Source organism: Chenopodium quinoa, unplaced genomic scaffold (assembly GCF_001683475.1).
Source record: "Chenopodium quinoa cultivar QQ74 unplaced genomic scaffold, ASM168347v1, whole genome shotgun sequence".
Taxonomy (NCBI): domain Eukaryota; kingdom Viridiplantae; phylum Streptophyta; class Magnoliopsida; order Caryophyllales; family Amaranthaceae; genus Chenopodium; species Chenopodium quinoa.
Window position 1 is genome coordinate 4,834,745 of NW_018744537.1, and position 13,727 is coordinate 4,848,471.

The 13,727-nt window shown below is 32.1% G+C and overlaps 2 protein-coding genes across 2 annotated transcripts; both read left to right on the plus strand.

The window, feature by feature from the left end:
- The first annotated feature begins 2,687 nt into the window (after positions 1 to 2,687).
- On the plus strand, positions 2,688 to 8,049 carry LOC110698789 (protein CURVATURE THYLAKOID 1C, chloroplastic-like). The gene is made up of 7 exons (XM_021876310.1): positions 2,688 to 2,849; positions 2,951 to 3,068; positions 4,489 to 4,583; positions 4,842 to 4,928; positions 6,706 to 6,768; positions 7,631 to 7,668; positions 7,773 to 8,049. The coding sequence occupies exons 2-7, from the start codon at positions 2,969 to 2,971 to the stop codon at positions 7,825 to 7,827; spliced, it is 438 nt and encodes a 145-aa protein (XP_021732002.1). The 5' UTR covers positions 2,688 to 2,849; positions 2,951 to 2,968; the 3' UTR covers positions 7,828 to 8,049.
- A 90-nt stretch (positions 8,050 to 8,139) lies between these two features.
- Positions 8,140 to 9,827, plus strand: LOC110698788 (DNA-directed RNA polymerase II subunit RPB1-like). The gene has a single exon (XM_021876309.1). The coding sequence runs from the start codon at positions 8,984 to 8,986 to the stop codon at positions 9,674 to 9,676; it is 693 nt and encodes a 230-aa protein (XP_021732001.1). The 5' UTR covers positions 8,140 to 8,983; the 3' UTR covers positions 9,677 to 9,827.
- The last annotated feature ends 3,900 nt before the right edge of the window (positions 9,828 to 13,727 follow it).

The window sequence follows — 13,727 nt, forward strand, 5'->3', positions numbered from 1 at the left end:
GGAGTACGGCGGCCCGACAGGGGTGTTCTCGTCGAATTTCAGGTCAGTGTGGGGGTTGTGGTCGGAATTCGGCGCCAACGCAAGGGTTATGGTCGAGTTTTTCGCCGACCGATGGTGGCTGGCTGGGTGGAGGGACGTGGGTGGCTGGAGGGATGGTGGTGGCTAGCTGGAGGGACGTGGGTGGCTGGGTTTTTTTCTTTTTTTTTTTCTTTTTTTTAATTAAAATTATATAATTATTTTAAAATTAAGTAATTTAAAAGGGAACCAATCATATGTTGCCACGTGGCCTTATTAGCCTTAATGACTAACGGTGTTAACGTCCGTTAGTCATTAATGGCATGTTGTGACATTTTAGTTAAACTGAAGGTTATACGGTGTATTAGAAAGTTTTCTATGGTATATGGTGAATTAAGCTTTAACTCAGTGGTATTTGGTGAAAAATCCGTATATATATATATATATATATATATATATATATATATATATATATATATATATATATATATATATATATATATATATACATATATACACACACACACACTTAAGTAATCAACGGAGTTATCCCTAAAGTACACGTGTCACATTCACAGCAAAAACATTTTAATTTTTCCTTATTTCTGTAAAAAATAACATGATAAAAAAGTTAATGAATAAAAACTTACAATAATTTATAAAAATATTTTAAATTATATATCTAACAATAGAGGTTTTTTTTTTTTTTTTTTTTTTGATGATGGAAACAATAGAGTTTTAAAGGTAGACATTAAATAAATTCAATTTTGTTTAAAAAAAAATTATATAAGTCATTTCATTTAAACTAACTTCATTTTAATTAACTTTTACTTATTTACAAGCCTTACTACTATGAGTCCATGCACAGCATGGGGAAACAACTAGTTTTGTAATAATCGCAGTATCAAGTATTGCACAAAGTTTTAGAAATATAGGGTTTGACAATATGGGAATTTTATAATGCGGAGTATAAAGTATAGTATAGTGCGAACTTTCATTAAGTTATTGTAAGACGGGTTAAAATTCCCCTGAAAGTTATGGTATAAAGTTTCCAGTTCATAAAAAAAAATAATAAAAAAAAAATAAAAAGCCATTTTTTTAAACATAAATTTACTCTTAGAAAAACAATTGGTTACCATAAAAATTGTTAAATTTACTCTTAGATTTACCGTCTTTCAATAAAATTAACGTCAATCTGCCTTATACAAGACTTATTATAAAATAGTAGTGGGTCCTTAATAAATAAGGAACCGTTGCAAATATTACGAAACGAATGTAAGAGGAAAGTGTTGTGATTATTACGAAATCGTAGTTTGGTAAAAGTCATGAAAATTAAGGCTAACAAAATTATCCGAAAAATCGAAAACCCGAACTGTAATAGAACCGAAAATTAGGGTACCTGTTCAGATAACCATAACGGTTTGGGTACCCTATCCGATAATTTGTTATCGGGTACAATTATTAGGTATCATTTTAAAATTAACAGTTACCCGATCTGATCCGATAAGCAATTTTTTCATTTTTTTTTCCTACTTAAATCTATCTATCCAAAATCTAAACTCTTACTTTACTTCATAATCACTCATAATTTAAATGGTTAGTAATATTATTAGTAATTTGGTCATGATCATGTGGTATTATTGTTAATTAGTGTTGAATGATATCATAATAACTAGATTATAAAGTCTAAATTTTCATTATTAGATAGCATATTGGGTACCCTATAACCGATCCGAAAATCCTACCCGAACTTATCGATTCGGTTAATGGATATCATATTTAGTGTTATTGGTTATTGGGTACCTAAACCGATAACGTTAACGGTACAGGTACCCGACCATGCTCACCCCTAATGAAAATGGCAGTTTGGGGGAGTTAACGTTTGAGGAAACATCAATACGTAGAATGCTTAGGCTTTGTTATGGATTTGTCAGCTAAAGGGGATTTCACTTTTGTGTAGCCACAGATTGTGAAGTAGAGGGGGGTTTCGTTGAGGGGAAAAACGTTCGCGCAAATCGGAGGACAATTATGCCACGGTAAACCACGCTCTCTTCTCAACAATGGAAGTTGAGGAATCCTCAATTCTGTAACAATGGAACTTGAGGAAATCAATGGAGGATGGAAAATTCAAAAGCAAATGATAAATACCTTCCCTTTCGGGATAACCATACCCTTTATTTGTACATTTTTCTCAGGGTTTTCATTGTTTTGCCGTCGACATTGTGGTGTTGGGTTTGAGGTTTGTTATGGTGTTGGGTTTACTATTTGATGTGCTAATGAATCGTATCCGCTATTCTTGTTGAGATATGAAGAAGGAAGAAGGGAGAAAGAAGAAAGAAGGAAGAAGACGACGTGATGTATGTCCAAGAAAAACCAAAAGACTATTCCAAAAAAAAAAAAAAAAAAACTGAAGAATTACAACAATGCCACTTGAGTAACACATTTTGTAACTCATATTGAGTAACCTTGGCAGTGTTGGCACACTAGTTTATGACAAAGTTATAAATAAATATCCTAAAATTTACACCATATATGATAAAATAGGGTAAAATTACTAATGATTTTTGCGGTATTATTAGCGGTTCGAACAATACAAATTTTTTAGGGTATAACTGCTAGTAGTGTTACTGTGTTAGCACTTACCACTACAATAGTGAAAAAGATTTTGTGGGTCTTGACTATTGAGTTATGTGGTGAGGTGTGTTGAATATGAGCCACTCAAACACTTTGAAATTCTTCAACCTGTCTTCTTCCACTCTATACTGTCTCCGGTCATTCCCACCTCCGGCTTACAATCTCTCTTCTCAACTTCACTCTACTGAAAAACAACAAAGGCAAATTCGTCTTCTTCATCTCACATAATTTCTCTCTCGTTTTTCAATTGTATAACTTGTAGAATTTTATCTAAAGTTTGTAACTCCTTTAATTTTTACAGGCTTGTGGAATTGTGATTATGGCTTCTATAATTGCAAATCTTTCTCTTCCCATTTTGATGAATGGGGTAAAACCCTCTTTGAAACCCACTTCAAACTTTCCAGTTTGTGCATTCCCAGGTGATTTTCTTCTTGTTTACTGTCTTTTATTAAGCTGTAATTTGTTAATCATTGTCTGAAATTTATTCTATGAATGTAGTTGTTTTTGGATTATGTGTTATTACTGACACCTGGGAGTTGATGAATGTTCATTTTGTTTTCTGATTTGGAAAGTTTATACTCTAACTGATTGTTTGTGAGTTACTATTTGGGTTCGGATTAATTGTCACGTTGATGGTGTAATTCAAACTAGTAATGTGATAACTAAATTTGGAACGGTGGTAGTATTATGAAATTGATTGTAATGCATCTTAAGACTTAAGCTGCTATTGGGTTGATGAAGTGACTATAAGCAGAGAGGGAAATCAACAGATCTCATAACTCAATTGTAGACAACCTTAACAGGATAGCAAACACCTAATATAATATATCGTCTGACTACAGACTGTGGGGGCTGAAACCCAACCTATAGTTGCTGTTTCTATTGTCTAAATACACAAATTTTGATGAAGTCATAATTAGATACTATTCTCAGACATTCCTAAATTCCAGCTCACAAAACTTATAAGTATGCTGTTAAAATTTCATTTACTGGCATTGAAGGCACCACAGTAACAAAGTCAGAAATAGCAGATCAGAAAGAGAAGTTGACCACCATGGCTAACTAAATTGGCCGATGAATAGTCAGTGATAAGGTATAGGAACTAGGAAAAGCTTTCTTAGAAGCCCATTTCTAGGCTTGACACCATATGCCTTGTCTCAATTTTCAATTTATGTATCTTGATACATAAAGTGTGTTAAGGGATGAGGATTCATCTTAAATGCCTTTATTATTGTTGGTGCATATCATGAGAGTGTATATTGGCCAAAATGTAATAAGGCAGAGTAATAACTAACTGTTATCTCTTGGTACCTCTGGTGTTTATCATCCATAAGAGATTAAAGTCAATGGTAATATTAGGGTAAGACAGTTTGGAAGCTTCAATAGAAAACCAGTTGTTGCCTTTTGGATACATGTCTTCTAGAAATAGGTGATCTAAGTGAAGAGATGAGTGGTCCATTTCTAGACTTGCTGGGGTTAGGGAGGAGTGCATGAAGATACACTTGCAGAAAGGAAAAAAATGTTCAACTGGAATTGTTTGTTTGTAATGTAGACTTTCCATTAATGGATTTCAATTGCATTTATGTCTATTATGTTAATACACCAGAAACTATTCACAACTGGTTAGAAATGGCTTAAGAAACCTGGACCAACCCCCAACCACACCCCACCCCCCCCCCCCCCCCCCAAAACCCAATGGGAATCCTTTCTCAAGCTCAGTTCGTGTTTCATATATCATGTTCATGTACTGTAGTTTATGTACATCGCTTCTAATTTTTATGTTTTAAAATCATGTAAATTTGAATTTTCTTGCTTATCTTGATGGGTGCTTCTTTTCAGAAAGACGAGGCCGTGTGGCAGTTGTTGTGAAAGCAACAAGTGACAGTTCTGATTCTTCAACGTCTTTGAATGTTGTCGAATCAGTTCAGAATCTTGTGAGCATCCTCTTGCACCCTCCCTACCTTCTGTTTTGCGTCCACTTTGATGGTCATGTAGTATTTACCTTCTCAAGAGATACCTTCCTAAAATAATGCGAGTAGAATTGAAACTTCAAAGTTAAAAATTGCTTTTGTGTTGGTCGGCTGGTCCATCTAGCACAATTAACTAGTTATAATCAATACCAAATTTCTAACTTCTTCTCCCTTTATTTTTGGCATTCAAATGTGTAACTTTTTGGACTATTGTTGATGCAGTGGGATAGCCCTGAAGATCGAATTGCTGTTATTGGTTTGGGGTTGACAGCCGTTATTGCATTTTGGGCCTCACTAAATGTCATTGCGGTAAGTGCTATGGACTTTTTATTTTGCATTATGTGAGCTTAAAGCATGGTAGTGCGTGGGTATATTTAAGAACTATACTTAAGGATTGTACTGAGAAGATCTGTATACTCTATATTGTACTTGCTCTCTTTTATTTTGCTCTGACTAGGACTTTACCATTCTGACAATACCTTAAATTAGTTAATGCTCTGATAATCTATCTGTTGGTTTTTGACAAACAATTCCCAATTATGGGCAACAGGGGAAATTTTTTGAAAAATAGAAGTATTGTAAACAGAACCTCTGGAGATGTCCATAGATAGTATAGATTTTTTTCCAACAAAACATGAAGGGGGAAGTATAGAGAAGCCCGGAGATTATTTTACCATTGTAATTTGATTGATATTTTCTTACATAAGCTAACATTTTGTAATGAACTAGCTTAAGGGAAAGGGGTAGTGCAGGCAATGCAATACTTAATCAGTTATAATAAGCTTTTAGGAAAAGCTAGTCTGGTATTTAGATATAAGAAGACTATATAAAGAGAAGACGATGGAAGAAAGACCATGATGAACAAGCCTCTCAAAACCTTATATCAACTGTTATTTCCAGTTTTTATTGCAAATTTTCATCTTCTTCTTTCTTTCAAATTGTGATAGTTAAGACATAAGTAGGCTATATAAAGTGAAGACTAATGAGAGAAAAACCATGATGAACAAGCCTCTTGAAAGCTTGTATTACCTGTTATTTCCAGATTTAAATGCAAATTTTCATCTTCTTTCTTTCAATTTCTGCACAAATTTTCAGTTAATAAAACATCTATCTTGTATTATTCTGTTATAGAATGCCATAAGTCGGCAGTATTTAAAGTGGGAAGATAAGGATTAGTGGAACAAGAAGATAATCGTGATTAATTTTTGGGTAGCAGCAATAATAAAAGATTATACAAGCTTTTGACAAGCTTTCTCTCTTCAAAATTGTAAAACAAGCTAAAGAAAACATTCAATAATGTTCATCATGAATACTGTTGATAAATCAGGCATTACATTGGTCAAGCTCTCAAAGTGTTGCATTCATGATACTGACTTGGATGTTAAAAGCTGTTTCTTTCAAAAAGCTAAGCATCTTACTGGAAACCTTTCATTTGCTTGGATGAAATTTGCTCACAATGATTTTAGGGTCTCCTTCTGGCTATAATGCATATTGTGGTTATCTTGGAGATGACGAGAAAGAGAGAGGAAGAAGGAATGGTAATGAGGGAGAGATAATGGAGAGGTATGGAGAGGGGAGAAGAAGGCGTAGCTTGGGATGAATCAGAACCGTGAAAGACAGATGTAGAATGAGGAGGGAAATGGGATTTTTTTTTTTTTTTTTTTCTAATTTTATTTAATGGCATTAGTATTACTTTGTGTATTGGCAAAATACAATAACCTCTATTACCATACGTGATTACTGGGTTTATTTGAGAATATTCTAAATCTCATTGTCATCATGGAGACATGGAAAATTGTCCTAAATTTTATGGATGTTGATTGTTTTTGAGTTATATAACTTTTGTACAATTTGGTCATATTTATCTAGTCTTGCTCAACACTTCTTGGAATCTGGGTTTTTGATTCGTTTTTGCAATTCTCTCACTTTCTTGGCATTCATGTCATTTTGTAACTGTTCTGTAGTTGTGAACTTGTGATTTGCAATTCTATATAGATAACCAGTCATCTTTTTGGCTTTGAATTATGGCTAAGAAGATTTTCGGATTTCCCTTCTTTTGACTCTGTTATATCTGTTTTATGAACAGGCAGTCGACAAGCTTCCTTTGATTCCAGGTTTCTTGGAATTTGTTGGGATATTGTTCTCTTCGGTAAGTATATCCTACTATGCTTGCTTAAAACTTGCAAGTGTTGGCAATGACTACTCTGTAATATTTATATCAATCTGTTATCTAACTTCAACCTTCTATCTGGTGATTGATTAATCTTTATGAGACTCATATTGGTGGTAGCTAGACTGCTAAGCTGTTGTGTCAGGACTGAATGATATCACAGAAACTAGAAGCCCTGGGAGGGGGGGGGGTGTCAGGAGAGGAAATGTGGACATTGGACCTTAAATTATGATTCTGGTTTCTTATTTTAACAGTCATGAGCTCATGACTACTTGTTACTATTCATATGTTTGCTTAACCAAAAGACTTTCAAAACAGAAGGCAAAGCTTCCCCTTCAATGCTTTATTGTTGGATGAATTTTGCTGTTAGGTGAGATACATCAGTTCTCATTTGCGCAAGTAATTAAAAGAAGTTGGTGGCTGAGTTTGTAGGTCTATAGAATCATATACTTATGTGATTTGAGAAGCTGGGTAGATTTGTTTGTCCTCCCACAGTAAAATCTCTAAAACTTTCTTTACATTGAATGTTGTTCTAAATGATGGCCAATCCTTCTAATCACATCCTTTTCGTTAAGAGACGTGAACTATACATAAGGTAATTGGATAAAGGCCATGTATAGCAGCAACCCGTATGTTGTTTCACACTTCATTTTCATGCTTAAAAGTTGAAACCTCAATAATTTACCTGACCTTCTAGTCTTATGATGAAGAGACTCTCCTGATTAGTCATCATGTATTTACTAAAAACCTCTGACCTTATTCTTCTTCTTGTTTAATGTTAGTTTGATCCAAATTGGTTTCCGATATATAACTTCATATGTAATATTTTTTTTGTTTCCAGTGGTTTATTTATCGGTATCTCTTGTTCAAGCCTGACAGGTGAGTAAAAGTTTCTCTTCATCCTTTCTTTATCTATTGCCTGATTTCTTTTCATCAAGTCTGTCTAATTTTGAAATTTTATTGGGGGCCTTGCGTTATCATAGAGAGGAGCTGTTTAGGAACATCAACAAGTCGGTATCAAACATCTTGGGCCAGTGAACGACACCATCATCTGTTGATTAGGTATTGATGCGTTTGTCTCGGTTTTTGCTGGATGATACATCAGCTCTGGGAATCGAACGACCAAAATTAAACCCTTTATTTGTATAGCATATTTTACTTAGTGACATGATATCATGTTATAGCATAGTAGTACTTGCCTAAGTTTCTTCTTTGTAACCTGCATCTTCAATCAAAAAGTACTAAATTATCCCCCTTAAATTACAGTATAATCAAAGCATGATGAATTTCCTTGCACCCAAAAAAAAAAAAAAAAAAACAAACATGATGAATTTCTACTAGACGGGCTTTGTAGGAGCCATGGTCCAGTTTGGGGTTCTAGATTAACGAAACAATCATAAGTACAAAATCTTTTGGGTACACCGTACACCCGATAAATGGTACTCTTATTAAACAATGTTCAATTGTAATATACGAACTAATTTTTAACTAATTTTGGGTAACCTATAACCTGGTTTGGGTTACTATAATCGATTAAAAAAAATTATTACGAAGGATGAATTACAGAGTATTTATATTTTTAAGAAATGAACTTTATAAAAAGGGGTAGGATTGCAATTATGCAGTATGAATGTATGATTGATTTTTACAGGGTAATTTCTTGTGAAGAGTAATTTATATCTACAAAAAATAAGTAACTTATAATACGGAGTATTAATTTTATAAATTTTTTTTGACACAAATTAATTTTATAGATAGATTTGCAAATAACAATCATAAAAAAATATCTGCACTTAGGGCACATCTGTTTGGATATTTTTAAACAATGTAATATACTTTTATGATTATATATCGATATGATAATAATTTCTTTATCTTCATTTTATTATTATTTTTGAACTGATGTAAAAAAAAAAAAAAAAAAAAAAAAAAAAGAGTATGTCTTGAAAAAAGGTCTAAAAGGGTACCATATCCAATCCATATTAGGTTAAGTATCAAATGTTACTTAATATGCAAGATACAAGTAACCACAACTAATGCAAATTCTATATACTCCACAAATTATTGCGATCGATTTGTTTTTCCTTAAACAGAAATTAAACCTTCGTTATTCTCTACAAAATAGTGCCCTTTATTAGTTTTTCCAGATACAAGCAATTCAACAACCTTGCTTGATTATTTTTCAACAACAATAATGGAGTCAACAGCTTCCAATTCTTCTCCTTCATACTCCCCATATTCAAGATTCTCATCGTACTCAACGGTGTCACCCGAGTACACCCCGTCGTCTCCTGTATACACACCGGAGTCACCTGAATACACCCCGTCGTCTCCTGAATACACACGAAAGTCACCCGAATACACCCCGTCATCTCCTGAATACACACCAAAGTCACCCGAATACACCCCGTCGTCTCCTGAATACACACCAAAGTCACCCGAATATACCCCATCGTCTCCTAAATACACTCTCAACACAACCAAATTCACACCATCATCTCCTGGATATACACCTAAGTCACCCGAATACACTCCGTCATCACCTGAATACACACCAAAGTCACCCGAATACACTCCATCCTCCCCTGAATACACACCAAAGTCACCTGAATACACCCCGTCGTCTCCTAATTATTCGTCCAAGATACCCGAGTATACACCATCATGGGTATCTTCTCTTGAGTATTCACCTAAATCACCCGAGTACACCCCGTCATCTCCTGAATACACACCAAAGTCATCCGAATATACCCCGTCATCTCCTGTTTACACGCTGATATCTCCTGAATATACTCCATCTTCACCAGTTTGTTCGCGGTGTAAGAGACGAGGAGACCCACCTTTTTGGTGTAGATCAAGAAGAGAAAAACAAGCAAGGTACCTTTGATTTTTATGGAAGTTTAGTGTTAATAATTGATTAGATATTGTTACTGTAAAAGCAATAATGTTGGTAGAAATTTCTGTATCTTGATATATTATTATGAGTTATAAAGTTTCGTTTGACATTCATTTTAATGTTGACCGGAAATATTGAACAATGTTGCTTAGCTTTTTTGTTACTTTGTTCGTTAATTCCAAGACAAATTCTATCTTTTACATTCTTATTAGCTTGTTTATGAATTCAGATTGTTTGTAAAAAAAAAAAATATATACAAGCGTATATTATGTACTTAGATTGAGGTTGATTTTTGAAACTCAAGCTTTGAATTTCGTTGCAAGAACAATTCAAGTAGACACCTTGAGCTCCCTGTGGGCACGTATGTCGATACAGATTTTTGATTAGTAATATCTTTAATTATCAACTAGTATGTACCCCGGGCGATGTCTCGGGTTCCCTCCACAAATACTTGTCTATCCTTATGTTTTAAAAAATCCTTAATTGGCTACTTATAAAATAATTATTAAGTAATAAATATTTTCTCAAAGGCATTATCACTAATGTCTAAATCTATTCGCGTTTGAAACATTTGTTGTTTTAAATGTTTATAATCGGATGAGTAATTTATTTACGGTTACATTGCCATTTAATAATTTGAGTACTCCTAGAATTTATTTAAAACTGTACTCTCAGTTCGAAAGTAAGTCTTCGACTTCCGGAGTTTTAGATTTTCTACTCATGAGTTAATAATCACTTGACAATCATACTTGTAATATAAAAAATTATAGTACTATCGCTCATAAAGTTGTGGGTTATAATTTTTATTGTATACATAAATGGAATTATTTTGAAGTACTTTTTATCACGAATATTATGATATAAAAATAGTAAATTATTAAAATAATAACTATTGAAATTTATAATTTATTTTTTATAATAGGGTTATAATTTAATTTGTACATATTAAATATTGGTATTTTATCAAAAATAAAACTCTAAATAGCAATTTTATCCTAAAAATCTACCCAAATTTTATTGAAAATAAAACTCTAAACTAACTTTTTTATCTTATAAAATCTATCCAACATGTGTCATACTAATAATTAATTGTTGCCTAAATGGCGTGACACTTCCCCGTGCGATGCCTGGGTTGTTTATTGAATTTTAAAATAAAACTTTTTATCTAATATATATACTAGTATGTTATTTGAATTTTCTACTCATGGATCAATAACCACTTGACAATCATACTTGTCTGTTTATGGGTATTTTATGGATTAATTATCACTTGACAATCTAAAAAAAATTAGAAGTAATAATGTACAACTAAAAAGAACGGTTGTCTAAAACTGTAATCTCCTTTCATTTTCTCTGAACATCTAGGGAAAGGCTGGTTGCATGTTAAGACTTAAGGGAACGGTTATATAATAACATGTCTCTTTGATTTTTTTTTTATTTTTTCCTTTTGTACCCCTTTGGATCAGCCATTTTGTATAAAAATATTGGTATTTTATTGAAAATAAAATTCTAAATCAAAGTTTTATTGAAAATAAACTCTAAAATAATTTTTTTATCATACTAAATCTATTCAAATTTTATTGAAAATAAAACTCTAAAATAACTTTTTTATCCTATTCTACAAAAAATATATTCAAATAAATCCTACGTGTCATATTAATAATTAATTGTAGCCTACGTAGCGCGACACTTGGCGAAAAGTTGGAATGCCAAGTATTGATATCTCGTGGTCTGGCTAAAAGTTTAGCTTTATATATATGTTACTAGTTTTGTGCCCGGACGTTGTCCAGATGGTTGATAAAATTTTAAAATAACATTTTTACTTGAATGTTAAATACGGTCAACTAATTCGTTCTGATAATGTAGGATATTTAGACATACGATATCATATGGCTTATATTTATATACTGGTGTACTTTTTGTAGTTTTGTGTGTAAATAGATATATATGTTATTATTGACTTGAAAGTATTTTTATTGAACTTAAAATATTTTCACTGAAATGAAAGTATTTTTACCAAACTAAACTTTTTTTTTTTTTTTACTGATTCTCTAATTTTTTTAAAATAAATTAACTAACACCTCAATAAAAATTGACAGAGTAACCTCTGTAATACTAATTGAACAAACTCTAACACTGACTAAGTATCCTCTATCTAGCTATAACACTGATTGAGTAACCACTATAACACTGACCAAGTAACCCCTATAGCAATGACGAAATAACTCTTGTAATAGATGGTGACACGGTCTAGTCAGCTACATATAAAAGTTTGTGATTAAATATATTATAAATGGATCTTATTTTAAAACACTTTTTAAAACGAATTTGATGATGGAAATAGTTTTGTGCCCGGGCGATGCCCAGATGGTTGATAATATTTTTAATCGAATGTTAAATACGGTCAAATAATTCGTTCTGATAATGTAGGATATTTAGACATACGATATTATATGGCTTATATTTATATAATAGTGTACTTTTATAGTTTTGTTTGTAAATAGATATATACGAAATATATGTTATTATTGACTTGAAATTATTTTTATTGAACTTAAATTATTTTCACTAAACTGAAATTATTTTTATCAAACTAAAATTATTTTAACTAATTAAAACTTATTTTACTAATTATCCTTTTTTTTAATATCTTAAATAACACTGCATTTTGTATGCGGCTAGCCACACCATCTGGCCGGACAAAGATACCCCTATAAAACTGACCGAGTATCCTCTAGCACTGACTAAGTAACCTCTAACATTGACTAAGTAACCCTTATATATAACACTGATTGAGTAACCACTATAACACCGACCAAGTAACCCCTTTAGCACTAACGAAGTAAATCTTGTAGTAGTTGGAGCTACGTATAAAAGTTTGTAATTAAATATATTATAAATGGATTTTATTTTAAAGAACTTTTTAACGAATTTGATGATGGAAATAGATTTGAGTTATATGATATTTATTAAAAGTTATGATTAATTTTGTATATATGAAATATTAGAATTCTATCGATCTATACAACAATTTTATTCTAAAAGACCTATCCAAAAATCGCTTAATTAGCATCATATGTGTCATGATAATACATATTTATCTCATACGTGGCGCGATACTTGGCAAAAAACTGGAATGCCAAGTGTCGCTGTCTCGTAGCCTGGCTGCGAGGCCGGCTTTATTTATTAGTGACTAGTTTTGTGCCCGGGCGATACCCAGATGGTTGATAAAAGTGTAGGATACACTTTTTGGATTGAATGTTAAATACGGTCATATAATCCCTTTTAATAATGCAGGATATTTAGACATACTGAAGTGAAAATATATTTTATTGAATTGAGATTATTTTTACTGAACTGAAATTATTTTTATTCAAAATAAAATTATTTTTCTAGATTAAAACTTATTTTCATTAATTCTCTATTATTTTTGTAAATAAATTAACTACATTATAAATGGATCTTATTTTAAAGAACTTTTTAAAACGAATTTTGTGATGGAATAAATACCGAGTTATAAGATATTTCTTAAAATTTATGATTAATTTTGTATATATGAAATATTAGAAGTATAGCGATAATAAAACACTATAAAACATTTTTATCTTTAAAAGTCTATCCAATCTTCGCTTACTTAGCATCATATGTGTCACAATAATACCTATTTGTCGCCAACGTGGCGCGACGCTTGGCAAAAAAACTGGATTGTCAAGTGTCGCTGTCTCGTGGCCTGGCTGCGAGATCGACTTTATTTATTAATGATATGATATGATATAGATTTAAGATAATTAAAAAATAATCTCGTGACCTGGCTAAAAGTTTAGCTTTATATATTAGTCATATGATATGATAATTATAAATTATAATAATTGAAAATTAACAATCGATTCATTGAGATGATTTCTACAAGTACCCACAAAATTATATTTTTTTTTGCCTATGTATAAATTACAAACATTAATCAAAGTAAGTTAAATAAATAATGCAATTGGAGCAAGTAATAAAATATGAAGGAAATTTTTCAGCCCTAATTTACATGAGA

Excerpts from the sequence above, each read along its gene's own strand:
- LOC110698788 (XM_021876309.1), top strand. The coding sequence starts at position 8,984 with ATGGAGTCAACAGCTTCCAATTCTTCTCCTTCATACTCCCCATATTCA.
- LOC110698789 (XM_021876310.1), top strand. The coding sequence starts at position 2,969 with ATGGCTTCTATAATTGCAAATCTTTCTCTTCCCATTTTGATGAATGGG. Across the intron at positions 4,929-6,705 it reads CCTCACTAAATGTCATTGCG|GCAGTCGACAAGCTTCCTTT; the intron begins GTAAGTGCTATG and ends TTTTATGAACAG. Across the intron at positions 6,769-7,630 it reads TTGGGATATTGTTCTCTTCG|TGGTTTATTTATCGGTATCT; the intron begins GTAAGTATATCC and ends TTTTGTTTCCAG.